Consider the following 20410-nt stretch of genomic DNA (forward strand, 5'->3'; position numbering starts at 1 on the left):
CAGGGTCTCCATCATCAGGAAGCTCTGGACCCCAAACAAATCCTGAATCTCCCCCCAGTCCTTAGTGTCCAGGGCAATCAATCTTTTCTTGAGACCAAGTTAAACAAAGAGGAAGCTGTAGGATTGATTCAGGAGTCCCAAACTGAGAACAATATGGAACAGACTTGGAGACCCAGGGCTTTCCAGTCCAAGAGTGGCCCCATCTATGGAGCACATTCCATAACAAACCACAGAATAGGAAAAAAATATTTGCAAACCATATATATGGTAAGAGACTTGTATCTAGAATACATAAAGAACTCTTAAACTCAACAATAAGGCAAATAACCCAATTTTAAAATGGGGGAAGGATCTGAATAGACATAGCTCCAAAGAAGATATACAAATGGCCAATAAGCTCATGAAAAAATGGTCCAACATTATTGTCCTTCAAGGAAATGCAAAAAAGTCACAACGAAATACTACTTCACATCCACTGGGGTGGGTATAATCGGAAAAACATAGAATAACAAATGTTGGCAAAGACATGGAGAAACTGGAACCCTCATTCACTGATAGTAGGAATGCAAAATGGTGCAGCCACTTTGGAAAACAGTTTGGCAGTGCCTGAAAATGTTAGACATAGAGTGTGCATATGACCCAGCAATTCTACTCCTAAGTACATACAAAAGAGAACTGAAAACATATATCCACATAAAAATTTATAAGCAAATGTTCGTAGCATTATTTTTAATGGCCAAAAAGTAGAAATAACCTAAATATCTATAAATGATGAATAGATAAACAAAATGTGATATAGCCATACAGTGAAATATTTGGCCATAAAAAGGCTATGATATGGATGAACCTTGAAAACATGCTTAGTGAAATAAGTCAGATACAAAAGGCCAATACTATATGATTCCATTTATATGAAATGTCCAGAATAGGCAGATCTGTAGCAACAGAAAGCAGATTGGTGGCTACTAGGGACTGCGGGAGAGAGGAAAGGGGAGTGACTACGAGTAGGTATGGGTTTCTTTTGGGGGGTGATGAAAATCTTCTAAAATTAGATAGTGATGATGGTATTACAACTGTGATTATACTAAAAACCATTAAACTGTACACTTAGGGTGAGTGCTATGGTAAGTAAATTATATCTCAAAAACTTATTGAAAAGGTCAATAGAGAAACACTATATAGTGCTAGAAGGCAAGGAGAACTATTTTAAGACCATGGCTGGAATGATCTGACTCTCAGAATTGAGATCCCTCACCTGTCCTGACATCTACCCTTGCAACCAGAGGGAATTAGAGAATTTCTAATGACTCCCATTTCTTGAGTCAGAAATTTTTTGCTTGCTACTTGACTTTAATACGTAAGTCACCACATTTTATGATTGATTCACACCCATGAATTTTATCATGAATATTCATCATCACCATTATCAACATCTCAAAGGACATTAAGTTCCCTTTGCCCTTTCTCCCATGAGCCAGACACCAAATACTGCAAATCAGATGGGTTAGTTCATTTTCAAGCCAAGGGGAGTGATTCAATCCAAGAAAGAAAACATGGACGCTGGCAAAACCAACATAAGGTAGAGCCATGACTGGATGGAGATGTGACAAGCTAAGATTAAATATGGATGATGTATATAAGAAAAGAATAAATACATTTATAGGGCAGTGACAGGAGTGCTCAAGAGAATTTCATGGCTGAGTGAGGTTCAGTTTCATACATCAAGAAACTGCTTGTCTCTTAATCCTCTGCAAGAACAGAGGGAAAGCAGGTGCAAGTCTGAACACTGAGGATTTGGCTATGAAGGATTAGTGGGGAGCTGCACCTTCATGGGGCTGCATGGGAGGCACAGAGAAGAGGGCCTAGGAAGTGAGGCAAGGTTATGAAATGGCAGGAGGAAAACGTAGGACATGGGGAGAGCAGGCTAGTAGCACAGGAAAGAGCTTCAGAGGAAAAGAGACCAGGAGCAGAGTATCTTTGAGTGGGTGAGTGGGACTGTACTCTGCTAAGCACTTTTCCTGTGAAATCTCATCAAAATTCACAGCCTCTCTATGACAGAAATTTTATTTTTCTTAAGTTGTAGATAAGCAAAGATTAGTTGAGAGAAGTCAAGTAACTTGCCCCAAATTGCACAGGTAGGAGGGTCCCACTCTATCTCAGGCTTAAATAATAATTCCATTCTGTTTCAGTCCATTCCATCCATTTCATCATGCTCCTCAGAAAACAAAGTCGCAGGTGCCTGGAGCACACCAATGCTCAGTGCCTACCTACCACCAGCTTAAAATAATAAAAGTGGTTCAACATCCACTTGCTTGCTTGGCAGGGAAAACTGAAACTGACTCAGCCTACTTGAGTGGTTAGTTAACAGGTTTAAGCAGGAGGAACAGGACTGTTAAAGGTGAAGCCTGCATTTCTAGTGGCAACCTGCCTGCCCAGCTCAATGTCCATCAAGCAGTAAAAGAGAAAGTTACTTATAGAGCACCAGAAACTCCCTTGGCCTTTTCCAAGGAGGTCCTACAGATGGGTAAGGAAGTCCTCATTTTCCCTCCACAGGAATTAATCCCCTTAATTGGGTTTCTTAATTAGAAAGCACTCGGAAGGAGGCAAGTTCAGGGACTTATTACTTATTACTTGACCATCTCTTGTATTGGTCAGTCCGTAATTACAGACATACACTTGTTTCTTTCCCACTAACAGAAGCACAGAGTTATCAAAGCTGGCAGGGACCTTGGAGATAAACTAGCATCTTCATTTTTCATTTTGAAAGACGGAGATGCTTGGGGCAAAGTGCCTAGACCAAGGTTATACGGCCAGTGTGTAGGATGAAAGGCTCTCTCTCTCCAGGCTTGGTTCCTGCCAGCGCAGGATTCTTAGTGCATCCCTTCAAAGCTGTAAGCATGGCATTAATATGGCCTGGTGCCCAGACCCCTTCCAAACCTACCAGCTTCTACCAGCACAAGACCTATCGTTTGGTTTACAAATGCAGCCCTTCATAGAAAGGAAACCAGCCTGATTGAAATGCGGCTTCACTCAGTCTTCTTGTCAAGGCTCTGGTTCTCTCTGAGCTCATCTTTCCTTGTTTCACCCACATTACTTTTCCATCTGAGGACAAGCTTATCAGGTACCAAAGGTGATTCAAGGTTCAGGGAGCACATCATGCTTCTATCTGCACTTTCCTTATGCACAGTCTATTTCAGAGACAGAGACCAAGCAAGACATGGCTTGGTAGATGCTGGCATTTTAGGACTCTGCAAAAATCTCCCTTGGTCAGAGAGCCAAAGCTACCCAGCTGTGGACATAGCTGGTACGTGTGCTTGGGGAGGAAGCTGCAGCGGTATGCGCGTCCAGTCCTAAGTGACTGGAACAGGCCCAACCATGAAAATTAGCATGGACTTATACGTACTGAATGGTCCCTGTGGATCCACAGCTCTGACGCTCTAAATAGTCAATTATAAAAGAAGAAATTGAGGGTAAGAATCAAGGCCACTCTCCGCCCAAAGGGCACCTTTGTTGAATGAAAAAAAGGCACCCCTTCCTCTAGGCAGCCACGGTCCCACACCAAAGCACACAGCTTGCCCAGCAGAGTGATGTCTGAATTTCTGCCCCTATTCATTCCCCTGATCGGACAGATTTCCTTTGTGCAGTAAATAGCACAGCTTTGCAGGGCAGCCCTCTAAGAGGAAGAGGAGAAAAAAGAAATGTCTTAACATGTTATTTTTTTTAAACTTAAGTCACAACCCATTAGTGGGTCATGAAATTATTTTAGAGGGTTGAAATTATTTTTAATGGAATTGAAAATAGAAGACATATAAAAATAAAATCCAAGGGAGGTACTTTAATATGTATATGTAAACATGTACATATGTATGTGTGCATGCATGCATGTATATATAGTGGGTTGGAATGCAAAATATATTTCTTAGTGGGGTTCATGGTAAATAATATTTGAAAGTCAGATTTAACAGAGCCTCATATGAACTATGAATCTAATTTGGAGGTTTGCTTTTATCTCTATTCCCAAGTGCCTCCCTGGGAAGCAGTAAGAGAACTAGCATGCATTTAGGAGTCAGTCTCAAGTTCAAAAGCAGTTTAATACCACTAAATTTGGACCGTAGGTAGTCTGTTGTTTTCTGACCCTCAGATTCCTGATGTGCAGATGGAAAGGGCACTTATTTCAGAGTGTTGAAGTAGTAAGGACCTGTATTAAGCACATGCCCAGTTTTCAGATCTCTCTCTTCTCTTAGCTTTGGAGAGATCAGCAGAGACCAACATTCCGAGGATGCACATGCAACTGCCAAGGAGCGTTTTCACTGCCAGAAGCCACAGATGTTAATGAGGTCTGGAGTCTTGCACTAAATGTTAAAGGACTTTCTCCTGTGCAAGTTGTTCTCTTGTCTGTCTGCAAGTGCTACCTCCCACAGCATGCTTAATTATTAACAACACTAAAATTATTGCTTGGCCAAGCCAATACATCTTTTGTGTGAACATATTACATGTAAGTCAGTTTAGGATAAGAGCTTGGTGATGTGGGTATGGTTAGAATCTTTTGTTTTAGGTTTGTATTAGCTTACTACTTTGACGTGGTTAGAGTGCTTTGCATAGTATACTTTAGAGGTACATATGTTGACAGAAATGACAAGCTGGGAGCAACCTTTTAGGTCATCTAGGTCATATCTCCCATTCTCCAGTTGAGGAAACAGGGGTCTTAGGAAGTACAGGATCCAAGCTCACATGGCCAGGGACACATCCCAGTCCCTGGGAATCTCATTTCTCAAGTCCTGGGTCATAAGTCCTCCTCTTCAGAATAAATCTTCCTTTAAATAAAAAAATGAAAATACCTCCTGGCTCTTTTACGTGTGCAAATGTGGGGAGGGATGAGAGCTAAAGTTAATGACTCTCAGCATGTATTTATAGGAGGTCTCTGAGCCATCAGAGAGAGCTTGAAAAATGACACAAAGGATACATACGAGACTGGCAACCTATTGAAAAATGTTAATTCTCAATATATTTCAACACTCAACCTCATAATTAATCAAAGAAATGCAAATTAGGACAATGAGATGCTATGTTTTACCTATGAAACTGGAAAACATTCAAAATATAAGTAAACACTAGCAACTATGCTGCAATATAGCAGAAACTTTAAAAGCTCATAAAGTTTGAACCAAAATTTCTGCTTCTCTAAAATCAGAAATTCATGTGTAAGGCTATTTGTTGTAGCATTTTTTTATAGTAGCGACATATTGCAATAATTTATAATATGAAAATGACATGAGGAAATGCTCATAATAAGCCAAGTTAAAAAAAAACTATTAAAATGGTATATATCCAATGTAATTTTAAAGTTATGCATATACAATTTATTGAAATATATAGGTATATATGTGAATGTGAGAAAAGACTGGAAAAATGCATGCAAACATGTGCATAGTTATTTTTGGATGGTGCAATGGAGAGATTATGGCTATTTAAAATTTTCTTTTTTGTATTTTGATATTTTTATAATCTTGTAAAATGAATATATTCCATTTAGTATCTGGTAAGAATATTATTTAAAAGGCAAATTTAAAGTGGCCTCATGTAACTTTCTGTTAGAATTGCCTCCTCAGATTTGATTTGTCTCAAAATTTGCCATTGGTAGGATTTATGATGGTCAGGTTGTATTAAAAATTCTGAGAATATACAATTAAAACTCCATATCAGTGTCCCTTGTTACATGCATTATCTTTGACAAACCCCCAGTCTGAACCACATATTTCTGGCAATATGATGGATTAAACACTCACAGAAACAGTTCTCAGTATACTATACTCCAAAATGTTGGGAGTATATTTTTAAATTATCAAACTATATTAGTGAGGAATTAGGGATTTCTTAGAACCAATAACACCAAGTAAGCACACACTCAGTCTGTATTGCTTTGCCCTCAAGGTATTTGCCATCCCCCAGTAGCCAGAGATTAGATTTGTAAATTACAAACATGAGGTCTGAGAGGGAGGAGGTAATTCAGAGACCTCTGCTCCAAATAAACTAGAAATCCTGAAGGCTTGATACTCTTGGTAGGCAAATAGGGGAAAAACTCTGCCTAGCAAAGAGAAGTAGTAAGATGTGCCAATTTTGGTCTTGGTTTTGAGTGGTACTGAAAGAGAAAGAGAAGCTTCCTTAGAAATTTCTAACCACAGGCTCACTCATACGGGTTTAGAGTTTGAACCCACACTACCTGGGTAGAAAGAAGTCAAACACTTAGGTTGGAATAGTTTCAGGTTGGTTGTGCTCCCAGGCATTTGACAGAAGAACAAATATAGTCCTCTCTGGAGAAATACAATTAAAACCCAGGTCTCCATAAATTCCCACAGGTAAAGTTCCAAGGAATGTGAGTTCAAAGTCAAAAAAATCACTAAATCCATAAGAAGGCAACTCACATGATTGAGAATTAATAAGACAACCAAACTAGACCTGTAAGGATATTGACACTAGAAATTTTAATTATGAAATAGAAATAGAAGTATATCTAATATGTTTAGAGAAATAAAAGAGGTCCTTAAATAATTAAGAACACGAAACAATGAAAATCAACCTGGCAGAAGTGAAAAAGAGCCACAAAAAAACTTCTGGGAATGAAAAATATAACTAAAAGTAGAAATCCAACAGAGCCTTAGAGCAGATTAAACAAAATTGAAAATTCAAAACTAGAAGGCAGACATAAATAAATGACCAGAATGAGGAACAGAGATGGAAAAAGATGAGTAGCTAAAAGCAAGGATAGGTTGAGATGGTACAAAAATCTAATCAGAATTCTAGAAGATTATAAGAAGAATGAAGTTGAGGCAAAATTGGCAGAAAGCACTAATCCTCAAATAAAGGGAGTCTAGTGAATCAAAAACAGAGGATTAATAAGTGAGAAAAACACACCTGACATAGCACAGGGAAAATGCTGAACAACAAAAACAAAGAGGGAACCTTAAAAGCAGTCAAATAGAAAAGACAGATTTCTTATACAGAAGCAAGGTTTACACCCACAGAAGTCTTCCCAACAACAAAGATGGAAGTCAGAGACCAGGGAAAGTGGGATGAGATAATAATCTCCTACCCACCAAAGCTATCTTTTCAAGAACAAAGCTGGAATACAGCTCTAAGCAACTGAAGACCAGGAGTGTTTACTATTAAAAGATTCTTGCTAAAGGAACTGAAAAAGAATGCAAGTCAGTAAAGAAAAAAAAGCATAGCAACAAGGTCTGATATGAGACAAGAAATGAGGAGGGCAAAACTTGTAAAAATGTGGATGAATCCTAAAACATTGATGGCATAATGATGTCTAATTTGTAGGGTTGAAAAAGTAAAGATTATAAAAAGTTGTTATAAAACATCAAGGTAGAACTTAAATCATGCACTTCAAATCATATACAATGGTGGAGAAGGGATAGAGTTAAAATGTTCTAAGTCCCTTAGGTTGTTTAGCAGGATTGTAAAGGTATTAATTAACTTTATGCTATGTTAAGTTAAATATACACATTAAAATTTCTAGGGCAAATACAAAAGAAAGGAAATGGAGTGTATAAATTCCAAACTATTAAAAGGGAAAAGAACCCTTGGGAAAAAATTCAGTTAAAATAGAAGGACTAGAAAAAATTATAACAAAGAACAAATAAACATAAAATAGCATGCTAGAAAAAAAACCAAACGTAACAGTAATCACAGTCAATATAAACGGACTAAACCTTTTGTTAAAAGATGATTGCCAAACTGAATTAAATAAAATGCAGGTACATTCTGTTTATTGGAAATTTATCTAAAACAAAAGGATGAAAATAAAAGGATGGAAAAACTAAGCCAAATCCACACTGTAGATGACTTCTCCAACAGCTATAGAGAAGCTTAACATAATCCCATTCCTTGCTAAAGTTAAAATACAAATTATCTACTTCTACCAAAAAACAAGCGATACCAGGGAAAGAAAAGGAGGGAGGGGAGATGAGGAGAGCACAGGGGGAGAATAAGACAGACGAGGGAGGGAGGAATGTGGTGGCGACTCCACCACAAGATTTGGTCTGCTTCTTGCTGAAGAAACCAGAGTATCAACCGGTAACAGCCAAAGGCAATCGGAACTCTATGTTTTACAACCCAGGGCTTTCTGGGTCTCTCAAAATGCCTTGTTCATTCTCTGAATCACATGCAGGAACTGAAAGGTTTGCTTTCAAGTATAAGAAAAGGGAAGCAAAACAAGGAAAATAGCGCCATGCTGTATCCCTAGATAAACAAACATACTAATGCTATATTCACAGGCGTCTAGTCAGTAAGAATTTTAATACTTAAATTTTCTGTTTTGAGAAGGACAAAGTTTCTAAATCTATCACATAATACTGTTACATAATATTATTATTTCATTTATTATGAAGATGATCTTGCCTAACCTTCCTTGAAGTTTATACATTAATTTTACTGATTTATTTACTAGGCTTAGAAGGGGAATAAAGGTTGAATGTATAATATATAATATTGTTCCTTAAGCAAGCTTGAAGTTATACATTTGTATTTATAAAATTATTTATGATTTAGCACCTTATAAGTACTTCACTTATAAAGAATATTTATAATACTGCTAGAATTCTGATTTTTCCCATGAACACTAGTAACAATTTGAATTACAAGAAGTCTGTTTATAAACAACTTTTCAGGAACACACAAACTGAGTAAAGCAAGACACGCCTAAATTACTAAGTAGGCTGCTCTTCAACTATTCAGCTTTAAGGGTCTTTATTTAGACCAGTCTAAGAAGTTAAATACCATGGACAGCTGCTTTCTAGGCCAAAGACAGCCTAGCACCCTAACAGATCAAAGTGCCTCTGCAGCCCAGCCAGGAGCAGCCCAGCCAGGAGCAGCCAGGTTACGAGCACAGCAAAATGCATCAATGCCCTGAAATTCCACTGTTTCTCATCCTGCAGGATTCACATTTATTCCTAACCAGCTATGGAGAGGTTTTTAGAAAAAGAGTCCTAATCATTTACATAAAAATACCCTTAAAACAATAATCTGTTTGGGACAGGTATTTCAAAACTTGAGTTAATGACCTACTTATTTCAAGCGAAATTCTACAAAATAAAATTTCAGGACAACAAAGGCATTTGGAGGTTTCCTTGGAGTTTGTAATAATGTCTGGCCTGCCATATATTCATTATATGTGAATTAGGGCTTATAAATATTACAAAAATTGGCAAAAAATACAAAAAAATAGTATATGCCTCTAAGGGACAACTGCCTGCTTAACTCAGTGACTGATTAGCATGAATTCCAATCTTCAAGGAATGTTTTGAAATTCTCATTGATATAATTTATTTTGATTCACTTTGCATTTAAGAACAGAAGGTAAAAGGAAGGGAACTAACGCTTATTAACTATGTTAGATGCTTAACATTCATTTCTTGATTTAATAATTTTCCCAACTTTATGAAGTAGGTATTAATATTTTCATTTTTTTAAATTAGTAAACTGAGGCTCAGAGTGTTTATGTGATTTCTCTGAGGTCATAGGGCTTATCGTCCCTTGGGGTTAAAACTTTTTTTGCCCTGAGCCAAAGCCTAGGGTCTCTTTACCATGTCATGACACATAACAATAAAACCACACACAGTATGGAAGAATTAAATGAGATGAGAAATTATTACTTTAACTATAAAAAAAATACCAGTTCACAGTTTCTCATGCTTCACAGTTGCCCCATGACATAAACCATCAATAATGGAACCAAATTAAGATTTTTCAATTTGACTATGAAGCAGGTAATTTCAAAGATATTTCATGCTGAGAGCCCAGCAGTGTTGATGATTTTTGAGCAGGAAGCATTGATGATTTGGACAAGAATATCTAAAATGTTTCTTCTACTTTTCCAAACTCCCATGATCCACAATTATGCCAATAAGACGATCAGGTGGCTTTGCATGAAAACATGGTTAGTATTTTCCTTCCTAAATTCTTTTACAGCACATTCCTCTCTATGAAGGCTCCACTGAAGGCTGCATTTGGCTTAGAGACATTTTTCTGAGTGTTCTCATGATATTAAAAGCATTTCTGTAGGATAGGTGGGGTATATAGCCAGAAATCAACTTTTCAGATCACAGAACTAAATGACCACACTCAAGGATTCATTCCTCTTGGGGACATCTTCTGTTAAGTACTTAGGGAGCAAAAACTCCATAAAATTCTGAAATTATGCATATCATAAAGACTAATTTCTGAAAATCTTTATTCAGCTAAAATTCAAAAGTGCAATTGGCAAGATGAAATTTCCTGGAGGAAATCACACATCACAGTGCACTGTTACATCTAAAAATGTATAACTGTATTCTAGCATTTTTGAGGAATACTGAACAAGATGTAGCTATGTTTTAAAAAGTTCTATTCTCATGATAATTTATAGTCAATTTAGCTATTGTATGCCAACAGAAATAATAATGATTAAAAAGAATAAATCAAAGCTATTTGGTGTTAAACTAATACAATGAACACATTTTTGGAGGAAATCAGAAACTGGGAAACAGTTGAACAAAATCTGCTTTCTTTTTTAATTAGGTAAATTCAGAATTTCCAAATTTAAAAAAATGCACAATACTAAGCACAGCACAAAATTATGGATTTGAATAACAGCTGTTAAGGAATTTCAGCCTAAATGCTGACTTTTAGGTATCATAAAACTGATACAACAGTCACCTAATTAAGTAGGTAATAATACTGCTAGAACTACTTTAAAGAATGACTTACAATTGCTTAAATACTGTCTGCAAACCATATTTAAAAACTTATTTCCAATTGCATGAAACCAGCTCTCCCCAAATCAAAATATAACCCCCCACCCCAGCAATTTAACATACACCATTAGATTGCTCTGCAAATTCCTTTGTCATCAATGTTGCCAGCATAACCTTCAGCTCAGCTTGTGTTTAAGTTAATGAAGTTCCACTATGGTGTGACAAAACAAAAATGTACTGAGTTCTCAAAAAGACTTTCTATCCTTGATACCCAGGATATTTATAGGATACCAAATCATATCTTGCCTCTAAAAAATATGGCTTTCCCTTGGCAATTATTTAGTACTCTAATTGGAATAAACACCTGGACTGTTAATACAAACCACTCAAATAGCAGTCAGGTTTGAGGAGAAGGCTTGAGGGATCAATCTTTTGGCTACAAAACTAGATCAGGGAAAAGAGCTCCAATGATGACCCTGTCTTATGCCCTCAAAGATATACTCAGTCATCACATCATGAATGCTTGTTTGACATATACTTTGTTAAATAATTGTTTTTTAAACTATAGTTTCTAACAACCATACATGGAAATGTTAGAAAAAAATAAGAGTGTAAAACATTCTCTTTTGCATGTAATAAACAGAAATATTACTAGTGGTTTTTTTTCTGTACTTTGCTTCCATTTCATGGCTGCTACAAAAATGAGGGCTAGTCATCCAACTTGAATATAAAGGAATTATGCTAAGTTAGTATTTCTTTTTCATTCTGGACAAAATATCTCACCCTCCACTCAACATCTGTTTTTTGCATACATGAAAATTTTCCCAGATGCTAGTATGAAAAGTCTGCATATGTGTTTTGGTTTTCTGTTTAAAATCACATTCAGAGACAACATCCCAATGTTAGGATATAAATGAGAGCTGTATTACTATACTCAAGAAAATTTTATTGATGATGCTTATCCATTACTTAAAAAAATAAATGATATTTTTGCAGATCAATTTATTCTAAGCTCTACACCAATATGCTTACCACCTAAGTGGCAAGATGGCCACTATTACCATTAAACCTCAAATTCTACCAAATATTTTGGGTTATGTTTACCACAGCATGCACTGGGCCATGGAAGCAGGCATCAGGGTTTGCCAATTATTCCTTTAATGAATCTCAATTAGCTCCTGGTCAAGTGATCTGAAGCATTATTGTGTGGATTAAGATGAATAGCTGTATTAAGAATGACCAGTTCTGCTAGGTCCTAGGCTATTGACTTAAGGGCATAGATCTGGCAACACAAACTTTCTTCCCTAAACATTTTTAAAGAGATGGTTCTTGGTAACTGTCACATGCCTGTTTAAAAAAGAAAAAGCCCTGCAACTAGCTAGGTGCACAAGCATACACACACAGACACACACACACACCCCTTCTCATAAAATCATTACACCTTCTTCCAGAAAATAAGAACAAGTAACTACTGAGTCCACTCTGGGATGCTTATGTAACCTATATTTACAAATGTTTTACTCTGAAACAAGTAGCTTGAGAATTGAAGAGGGTTCTGAAAGAATATCACCAAATTATTTTTCCCTGCTGCATGTAAGTCTAGCAATCACAGAACTGGAGAAAGCAATCCGTTATCCACTATAGCCCCAAACACCATCATATTAAAAAAGTGGCCGATTTCAACAACACAGTAACTGAAGATGTTAAATAAACAACCACCACCACCAACCTTTGCTTGGGCCTCTGGTGTTGTCACTTTGACGACTTTATTGCGATTTATCATTTGCTTCACCCATCTTTCTACTTGGACGTTGAATTTCATGAAAACCACATAGCCAAAATAAGCTGTCAAGAGAAGCAAGCTTTCCCACCACACGATAACATTATCCAGGAAAAATATGATCAGCATGATCAAGTCAATGATGTAGAAGGACACATCCCGAAAGAGAGGCCACCATGTCAGGTTTAAGATTTCTCTAGAAAACAGAGCACACATGCCAATAACAAAGAGGATATTGAACACTGCTGAGCCCACAATTGTGCCTATGCCAACATTGCTGTGAGCAATAAATACCCCTATGAGAGATGTGAAAAGTTCTGGGGCCGAGCCTCCTGCAGCCATGAAAGTGGCACCAGCCACATCATCAGAGATGCCCAGTTTTTCAGTGATGACAGTCAAAGAAGGAACAAAGAACTCATCACAGACAATGGCCAAGGCTATGAACATGTAGATCATTCCAATGACGTGGAGAAGGATGGCGCCTTTTCGTCGCTCCTCCAGGGAAAAGATGTCTCTTGGGTAGTCTCCTTGGGCATGATCTGTATTATTCTCGGATTTGTCTTCCTGAGAAAGAGGTGGCTGTAGAGTATAATCCTGAATCTTGTCATTTAAATCTAAGAGAGTTCTTTGATGGTAACTGTGGGCCATCCTAGGGCCACTTGCACCATTGGCCTCTTCTGTGCTCTGTGACTCTGTCTCAGAAAAGGCACTGATTGAAAATGAGACAGTGCTAATGGCTACCAGGCCCATGAAAAGGCCCAAGATTCTAATGAACTTCAGTTTTTTCCTGACATTATAGTGTCTCCTACAGCCATACGGTGACTTATCTGAACACCAATTCTCAAGGAAAGTGATAGCGGTGCTTTGGTTCAGATCCATCCTGGGTGGCCTAGTGGAAGTGGTGGTCTTAAACTGTAGACTCAACCAGATGGTTCTTTCATACTTTTCCTCACTGTACAATTAACTGTGCTCGTGGGACACTTTCACAATCAGGAATTCTTATGCTTCACTTCACAGGAAATATTTTCGACATTTATGCTTAAATAAAAATAAAAACAAAGATAAGTCATAAAATAATGTGATTTTTACACAAAGAACTTTGCAGATATGATAAAGTCCTATCCTGTATGTGACCCTGGGTAAATTACTTAACTCCCCTGTGCCTCAGTTTCCCCATCTCAAAAATTAAAAACAATTACAGCACCTATCACAAGGATTTCTTTGAAGAGGTGTTAAAACACAAGAGACACTTAGAATAGGATGAGGCACAATCACGTATGTACAGACTCAAAGATTTTGGCAGATCCACGTAGACCACACAGATGTGTGCATTAAGTATAAAAAATTTATAGATAAAAATCTACCATTTTGTCCCACCTTAAATCATGCAACAACCTCCCAGTGCTAAAAAGATACCACTTCCTTTAGAACTATTTACATACTTGACAGCCAGCAATTATTCATTGTATTTCCATTTAGTTCAGTTATATAATTCCAGGTAAAGGCACGCTTTTGTAATCCAATCTATCATTTGGAAGGGGTTGAGTATTGGAGAGCATAGCACTGTTTACCTGCACACATAAAATCTCAGGATCTTATTTTTCATGAAAAGCCTCTCCTCTATTAGATGCAGAAAAACAGCCCTTTAAAAATTTAAGTTTACAAAAGAATGTTCTGGTGACATGAACAAACTGTCTTCCCTAAACATCTATACATTGTTTTCAGCTAAAGCTTATTTTAAAAAGCAACCTTTAGTCACATTTAAAATAGACAATTTGGTAAATCAAACAACTCCTAACAAGTAGGCTATTTCTAGAGACCAAATGTGTATTTCATAAACAATATGCAAGTTGCAGCAATACCTTTTCTCCCCAAAAATCTGCCAAAAATAGCCCACCACTGACTCTTCTAGTAGGTTAGATATCTAAGCAGTTTTCATTCTCTATCCCACAGAGGAGATGGGTAAAATATCCAGACATGACAGCTGATATTCTGAAGATTCTTCTTTTTCATTTTCTTTAAAAACAGTTATATTTTTATTTTATTTTATTTTATTTTATTTTATTATATCAATGATTTCATTTTAGCTGCTGAGATCATCTCAAGGGTAAAATAAGCTCATTAAACACGCCAGTTAAACATTGAGATTAGCTGGTGCTCAGGTTTGCAGAGCAGAGCAAGAGCACAAGTCAACCCAGGATGAGATGCTGGTCCTACTGAGATAACCTGAAACGATGATAGCGCTTCCTGGCTGACTAAACATTTCGATCCTTAGCATAAAACAATACATGACTCGCAGCGCTCCTGAGATTGTCACAATACCGGGCCTGGGGCTACCTATACGGATGGGCTCAACTCCCAGGGCACACGATCAGCTCCAGGAAGACGGCTGGACCTGCCAACTCACTGCTCGGCTCCACTGGAGCTACCTCTGCCGAGGAAGTGCACCCCAAGCTGCACCCCAACTTTGCCTTGTGTGGTCCCAAACTTTACCTGGTGGGTTAATAGAATAAAACTCAAGGACAGACGCCCCGCTAGCGAGCCAGAAGCTGTGGTGCAGCTTGGGGAGGCGCTGGCCCTCATCTCCAGAATCGTTTAGGTGTGGGTGGGGAAGAAGAATGCCCCTCTGCTCGTCTCCCACGACGGGAGGCCCCGCTCTAAGTCCCCAACTCCCAGCCGGAAGCAAGGCCGGTTGGGGTGGAAGAAACAGGGGCTCGGAAACCGCGCCACTGAGAGGAGAGTGTCGGCTAACTCCTTGAGGGGCCTGGGGCACCCACGTCCACCGCCGAGCCACCTGTGAGCCTGCCGCACGGAGGTGGGATGCGCGTAACTGGCATCCAGGGACAATGACCACTGCGGCCACCAAGCTTGGCGGTTGGTGGGGACTCGGCCGCCCGTACTCACCAGGATCCGCCAGAAGGACGCGCGCACGGCGGGGGCCCCAGCGCGGCCGCTGCTCCGGTCCACCGCCTGCGCCGGCCCTCTGCCTCCGAGCTCCGAGGCCCGAGCTCGGGCTCCCGCTCGCGCTCGCAGCCGCTCTGGCGGGCTGGGGCTGGGGCTGCGCTCGGGAGGAGACTGAGCCGCGGGCGAGTCCCGCGTGCCGCCCGGCCCCCTCCAGCCCCTCCCTTTCGCCTCTGCGCGGGAGCTCGGCTGCGGCGCGCTCAGCTCCCGCGCCCTCTGCTCCACGCCTCCTGGGCGCAGAGGCTACGCGACAGCAGTGTCTTAGGAGAATTCTCCGCAGTGGGGACAGGGGTCAGGATTTGGAGGCGTGCAAGGACAGAGAGGAGAAATCGTACAGGTCGGTGACGCGCCTGATTCTCACAACCTAAAAGTGCTACCAACTTTGGGTTCATCTATGACTGGGCACCTCCTCTGTAATTATCTGTAAAAAGTGATAGCAGTCACAAATTTCTTTTGGAGGCAATGTAATGTGTAATGGTGAAAAGATATTCAGTGAAAAGTCATGAAGGCCTGAAGGGCTGTCTGTCCAGGCCCAGGGTTTCCGGAGTCTTGGGTTTAGATGGGTGGGACACCAAAGGACCCTTAGTTTTGCAGGCTGACCCTTCATTTCAGGGGCAAGTCATTTTGAATCACAGACAGGGTTCATCCGTGGGTCTCTGGACTCCTAGCTCAGTGCTCTTACTTGCCATGTCTGGAAAGCAAGATCTTTTTGACTCCAAGAAATTGAATCAGGCTTATTGGGGATTAGAGGCAAGAATATGGGGCAAAAAGTGGGAGAAGATAATGCAGATAGAAGGTTACAAAGAAGGGGAGCCCCCTTTAGCTAGGCAGCACCACTCAGTCTGTCAAGAGGTTTCCACTTTGACAAACCTTTGGAGCTTTCAACTCATAGATTTTCACTCTCCTTATCCACCATCCCCCTTTCTTCCACTCAGAGAGAGAGTTTCCTCAATGCCTTCCTGCAACTGGAGAGAATGTTTTCATATCTGGAAAACTCACTACCTCTGACACTGAATAAAATTCTATGCTCAGACCTCTATACTTACTCAACAGTAAGCCTTGGGAGAAGGCCAAGAAAAGTCAAGAAAAGCTTTGGAAATTTAGAAATCTTTTCCCCAATAACACAGGCCTTTAGGACTATTGTCTTGCTAAGGATTTTAAGGTCCTATTTTGGAAGTCATAGGCTAAAGATTTTTATTTTTACCTTTTATTTTGGAAAATTTCAGATGTATACAAATGAAAGAGAATAATAAAATGAACCTCTATAGGGTTATCACCCAGCTTGAATAATTATCAACTTATGGCCAGTTGTGAATACCTGCACATACTTACAGAAGGCAAGAAACCTACCAATCACTACTAAGGTTGTTTCAAAAAGACCAAGGTACCAATTCAAATAGGCCCCCACTAGACAAAGAAGGATCGATTTGAGTGCCAAAAATTGATAATAATTGCAATTATTTCAAATACATCAAATATGATTATATCTATAAAGTTCATAATGATTCTAAAGCAACGTGACTGGCCACTGTTCTATAAAGGGGAATGACCTCATTATTTTGAACCTGTTTTATAAAAATGAAAACAACATGCATTTATTCTGCCCTTTCTATACAAACTGGACCTCAGAGAAACTGATTAGGCTTTACTTCTACTTGTCCTTGTCTTTGCTTTCCTGGTCTAATGATCCTAATCCTTCCTGATGCAGTGGATGCTTTTTCCTACATGGGGGTAGAAGATCTTGTATAAAAGGTTCTGCTTAAAAGATTGTAATATATATTTTAAAAATTCCTATAGCCATGTTACACCCTCCTACCAGGATTGTTTATAAATGTTACCCGCTTAACTCCCCGTGCAGCCCTGAGATGACCCTGAGTCTCCACTTGATGGGGATGGGAATAAGCCCAGATGAAGACCTTATCAGTCTGCAGGTTATATTGGTTGAGGTTTGTTCTTGGCTACATATAATAGAAACTCATCCTTAGTGATTTAATCAAGCAAAAGGCTTTTTTTCTTCTCATGTAAAAAGAAGTCTGAAAGCAGACTGTCAGGGTTTGTGCAGTAGCTCCATGATGCCATCAAAAAGTCAGACCCTTTCCTCTGTCTTAATATATTACTTTTATCCTCCCAACCACAAAATGGTTGCCTCTTTCAGACATCACATCTGTGTTCCAGGCATCAAGAAGGGAAAGAATGAAGGGTGAAAGGCAGAAGAGCCTCCTTATTAGGCTTTGTCTTTTTAGTTAGGAAGGGGCACTCTGTGAAAATTTCCCTTATATTTCATTGGCCACAACTTGGTCACATGGTCCTACCTAGCTACAAGGGAAAGTAAAGAGTATTTTAAACTGGGCTGTTAGGTACCATTTATAAAATAAGGGTTCTTTTAGTAATATAGAAGGGGGTAATGAATGTTGATTGGGTGACAAGCAATATTTAACACATACTTCCATAGAGTTTCAATGAGCTTTGCATCAACCTATACTTGGCAGTCATCTGGCACAACAATTGGGAAGACCAAAACTGCCATCATAGTAATGGAAAAAAGCATGACCTATCATTTATCTAAGTCACCCAACATGAAAGCAATAGAACTGAACAACACCTGTAGGATTCCCAGGTCCACAGAGTCATGAAGAAAAAGGGAGCTTTATGAAAAAATTCACTACCACCAAATGATGAGTTATTAAACAGTAGTTTTGGCCAAGTCCTTTGCTTAGAGATTTAAATACAGTAATCAATGGGTTTCTCTGTATAAGTTATTATTAAAGTGTCAAATCTATATTTTAGATACCTGCAAAAGTATAAACATTGATTGGCATCATAGTTACCTTCTATTACCTGAATGATTTGTTCAAATGTAGAATTGATCGGACTCATTGGTAATTACCAGTTAAGAATGTTGGGCTAATTTTGTAATTCTGGAGAGGAGCCTTTCAAAATGTAATAAGGAATTTTAGAAAGCATGGGATCATATGTAAGTTAATGAGGACTTGTTAATATAAAACTGCCAAAGGGAAGAAAGGAACCAGTTTCCGGGTCAAGATGGCGACTTATGAGGATGCTGAATTTACATCCTCTCAGGAAAACGCCGAGTCCACAGCTACATACGGAACAAGTTCCTCAAAAAAAAAAAAAACTGGTTGAGAGAGTCCCACGCATCAGGTAGGAGAGGTTGGGACCCGGTGTCGCCATAAAACTCACCCGTGGTGTGGTGACCCACAGTCGGGAGGGAACCCAAACCTGGAACTCCTCCCTGAGGCCTTAAGGGTTTGACACCATATCGTGGGCTCCTGAATTCTATGATCCGCACCTGAGAGGTGAGCCCTCAAAACATTTTTAACTTTGAAAACCAGCAGAGCCTGCATCCAGGAACCCATGAGGCTAGTGAGCTGAGAAACCTAAAGCACTCCTGCGCTCGGACTCACGCCCCTGGGCCGGCAGCTGACGCCGAGGCGCTGGGGTGCCCGGACTTTCGGGGAGTCCCAACTCCTTGTCTTAGAGCTTCCCCCTGAGGGGCAGACTTTGGCTCTGACACATCTGGGGGCTTGCCGGGATTCTCTTTGGGGACGAAGACCGGTGGGCGCCATCTGGACTCTCCTTCTGCCTTCTCCAGCCTGTGGGTGCCATCTTTTTTTTTTTTTTTTTTTTAACTCTAGACTTTCTGTCTTTTTTTCTTTCCTGGCAAACTCCATCTCTCCACTCTCCTTCTGCCTGGCTTCAGCCAGTGAGCTCCATCTTCACGCCCTCTGGTGTGTTCCAGAGTGCCTGTTGTCTCCCAGAGGAGAGCTTTTCCATGCCTCTGGTGACCCGGTTTTTACCCTTGGTGCCCCTTCTTTGCAGCTGCAGCAGAGGGGAGGCCCCTTGATTGCCTGGCTCTGGTGGCCTAAGGGGCTTGCATTCCTGGGTTCCACACAGCTGTGGCAATCGGAGAGATGGTTCTTGGCAGGTTGCGAGCCCCAGGGCACTACACAGCTGACTGAACTACACCCCCCAACCCCCCAGTCTTTCTGTGAAAGATGCCTGTGTGCTTGTCCTGGAGCTCCGGCCTGAGGGGCAGGCTTTAGGTCTGGCATGTATCTAAGGGTCTACAGTGGGACATGCTCTCAGGGTATGTAGGCCAGTGCACACCATCTTTGCACTCCCCCTCTGTGGTTCTACAGCTTGCCAGATGGAGTTTATACACTTCATCTGGAGCTCCAGTTTTTGCGACTGTTGCCCAGGGGATGCTTTTAGGCCACCTGGCACTGTTGGCCAGTGAGGTTATGCTTGTGGTTCCATAGGACTGTATATATTTGCATACTTTAAAAGCTGCTACCTAAGGGTCTGGCTTCCAGCCAGTCCAAATCTATGTGCTGACTGAGATCTCCTTTGGGACACTGACAGGTCTTGGCACATCCTCAGCTACTGGGAACCATTAAAAATAACACAGGTGGCTTGGACAACCACAAAGGTTTGAGACAAAACCCAAGAGCTAGGCTAGGGTTGCACGATAAGGTACCTCTCCTATACAAGGCCACTCCTTCAAGACTGGGAGAGGTAGCTGTTTTATCAAAAGCATAGAAACCAACAAAGAGAGGCAAGCAAAATGAAGAAACAGGAATATGTTCTAAACAAAAGAGCAAGATAAAACCTCAGAAAGAAAACCTTAATGAAAACTGAACAATGAAAAAAGGGGTACTAGTTAATACTTAACTAAGGACCCATATCATTTTTACATAGAAACATAGGCTGGTGTGGTTTAAGTCAGTGTTGAGAAGGCCCCCTGGTCCCCCTCCATGGTGCTTGCAGTTCCACCACTAGAAATTTATTGTTTTGGCTTTTTATTTTACATTTTCAGGATTTTTCTTTTAAGTAAGTGGCTCTAGAGGTATAGTGACAATCAACTTTAAATTGTTTTTGACTTGACATTCAGTTGAAAGGAAAAATAAAT

General features: G+C 39.9%; 1 protein-coding gene across 3 annotated transcripts in view; it reads right to left on the reverse strand.

Annotated features, from left to right (window-relative positions):
• The window catches only part of SLC24A2 (solute carrier family 24 member 2), a 207840-nt gene extending 192029 nt beyond the window's left edge, over window positions 1-15811 (reverse strand). For 2 of the 3 annotated variants that reach the window (XM_036887924.2, XM_036887911.2), the window contains exons 1-2: window positions 15424-15811; window positions 12469-13557 (exon numbers count right to left, since the gene is read on the reverse strand). In XM_036887924.2, coding sequence (XP_036743819.2) covers window positions 12469-13398 — 930 coding nt within the window. In that variant the 5' untranslated portion in view covers window positions 13399-13557; window positions 15424-15811. The remainder of the gene's footprint in view (window positions 1-12468; window positions 13558-15423) is intronic. The other variant, XM_036887918.2, reaches the window with a different exon arrangement.
• Between the last annotated feature and the right edge of the window lie 4599 nt (window positions 15812-20410).

Source organism: Manis pentadactyla, chromosome 3 (assembly GCF_030020395.1).
Source record: "Manis pentadactyla isolate mManPen7 chromosome 3, mManPen7.hap1, whole genome shotgun sequence".
Classification (NCBI taxonomy): Eukaryota; Metazoa; Chordata; class Mammalia; order Pholidota; family Manidae; genus Manis; species Manis pentadactyla.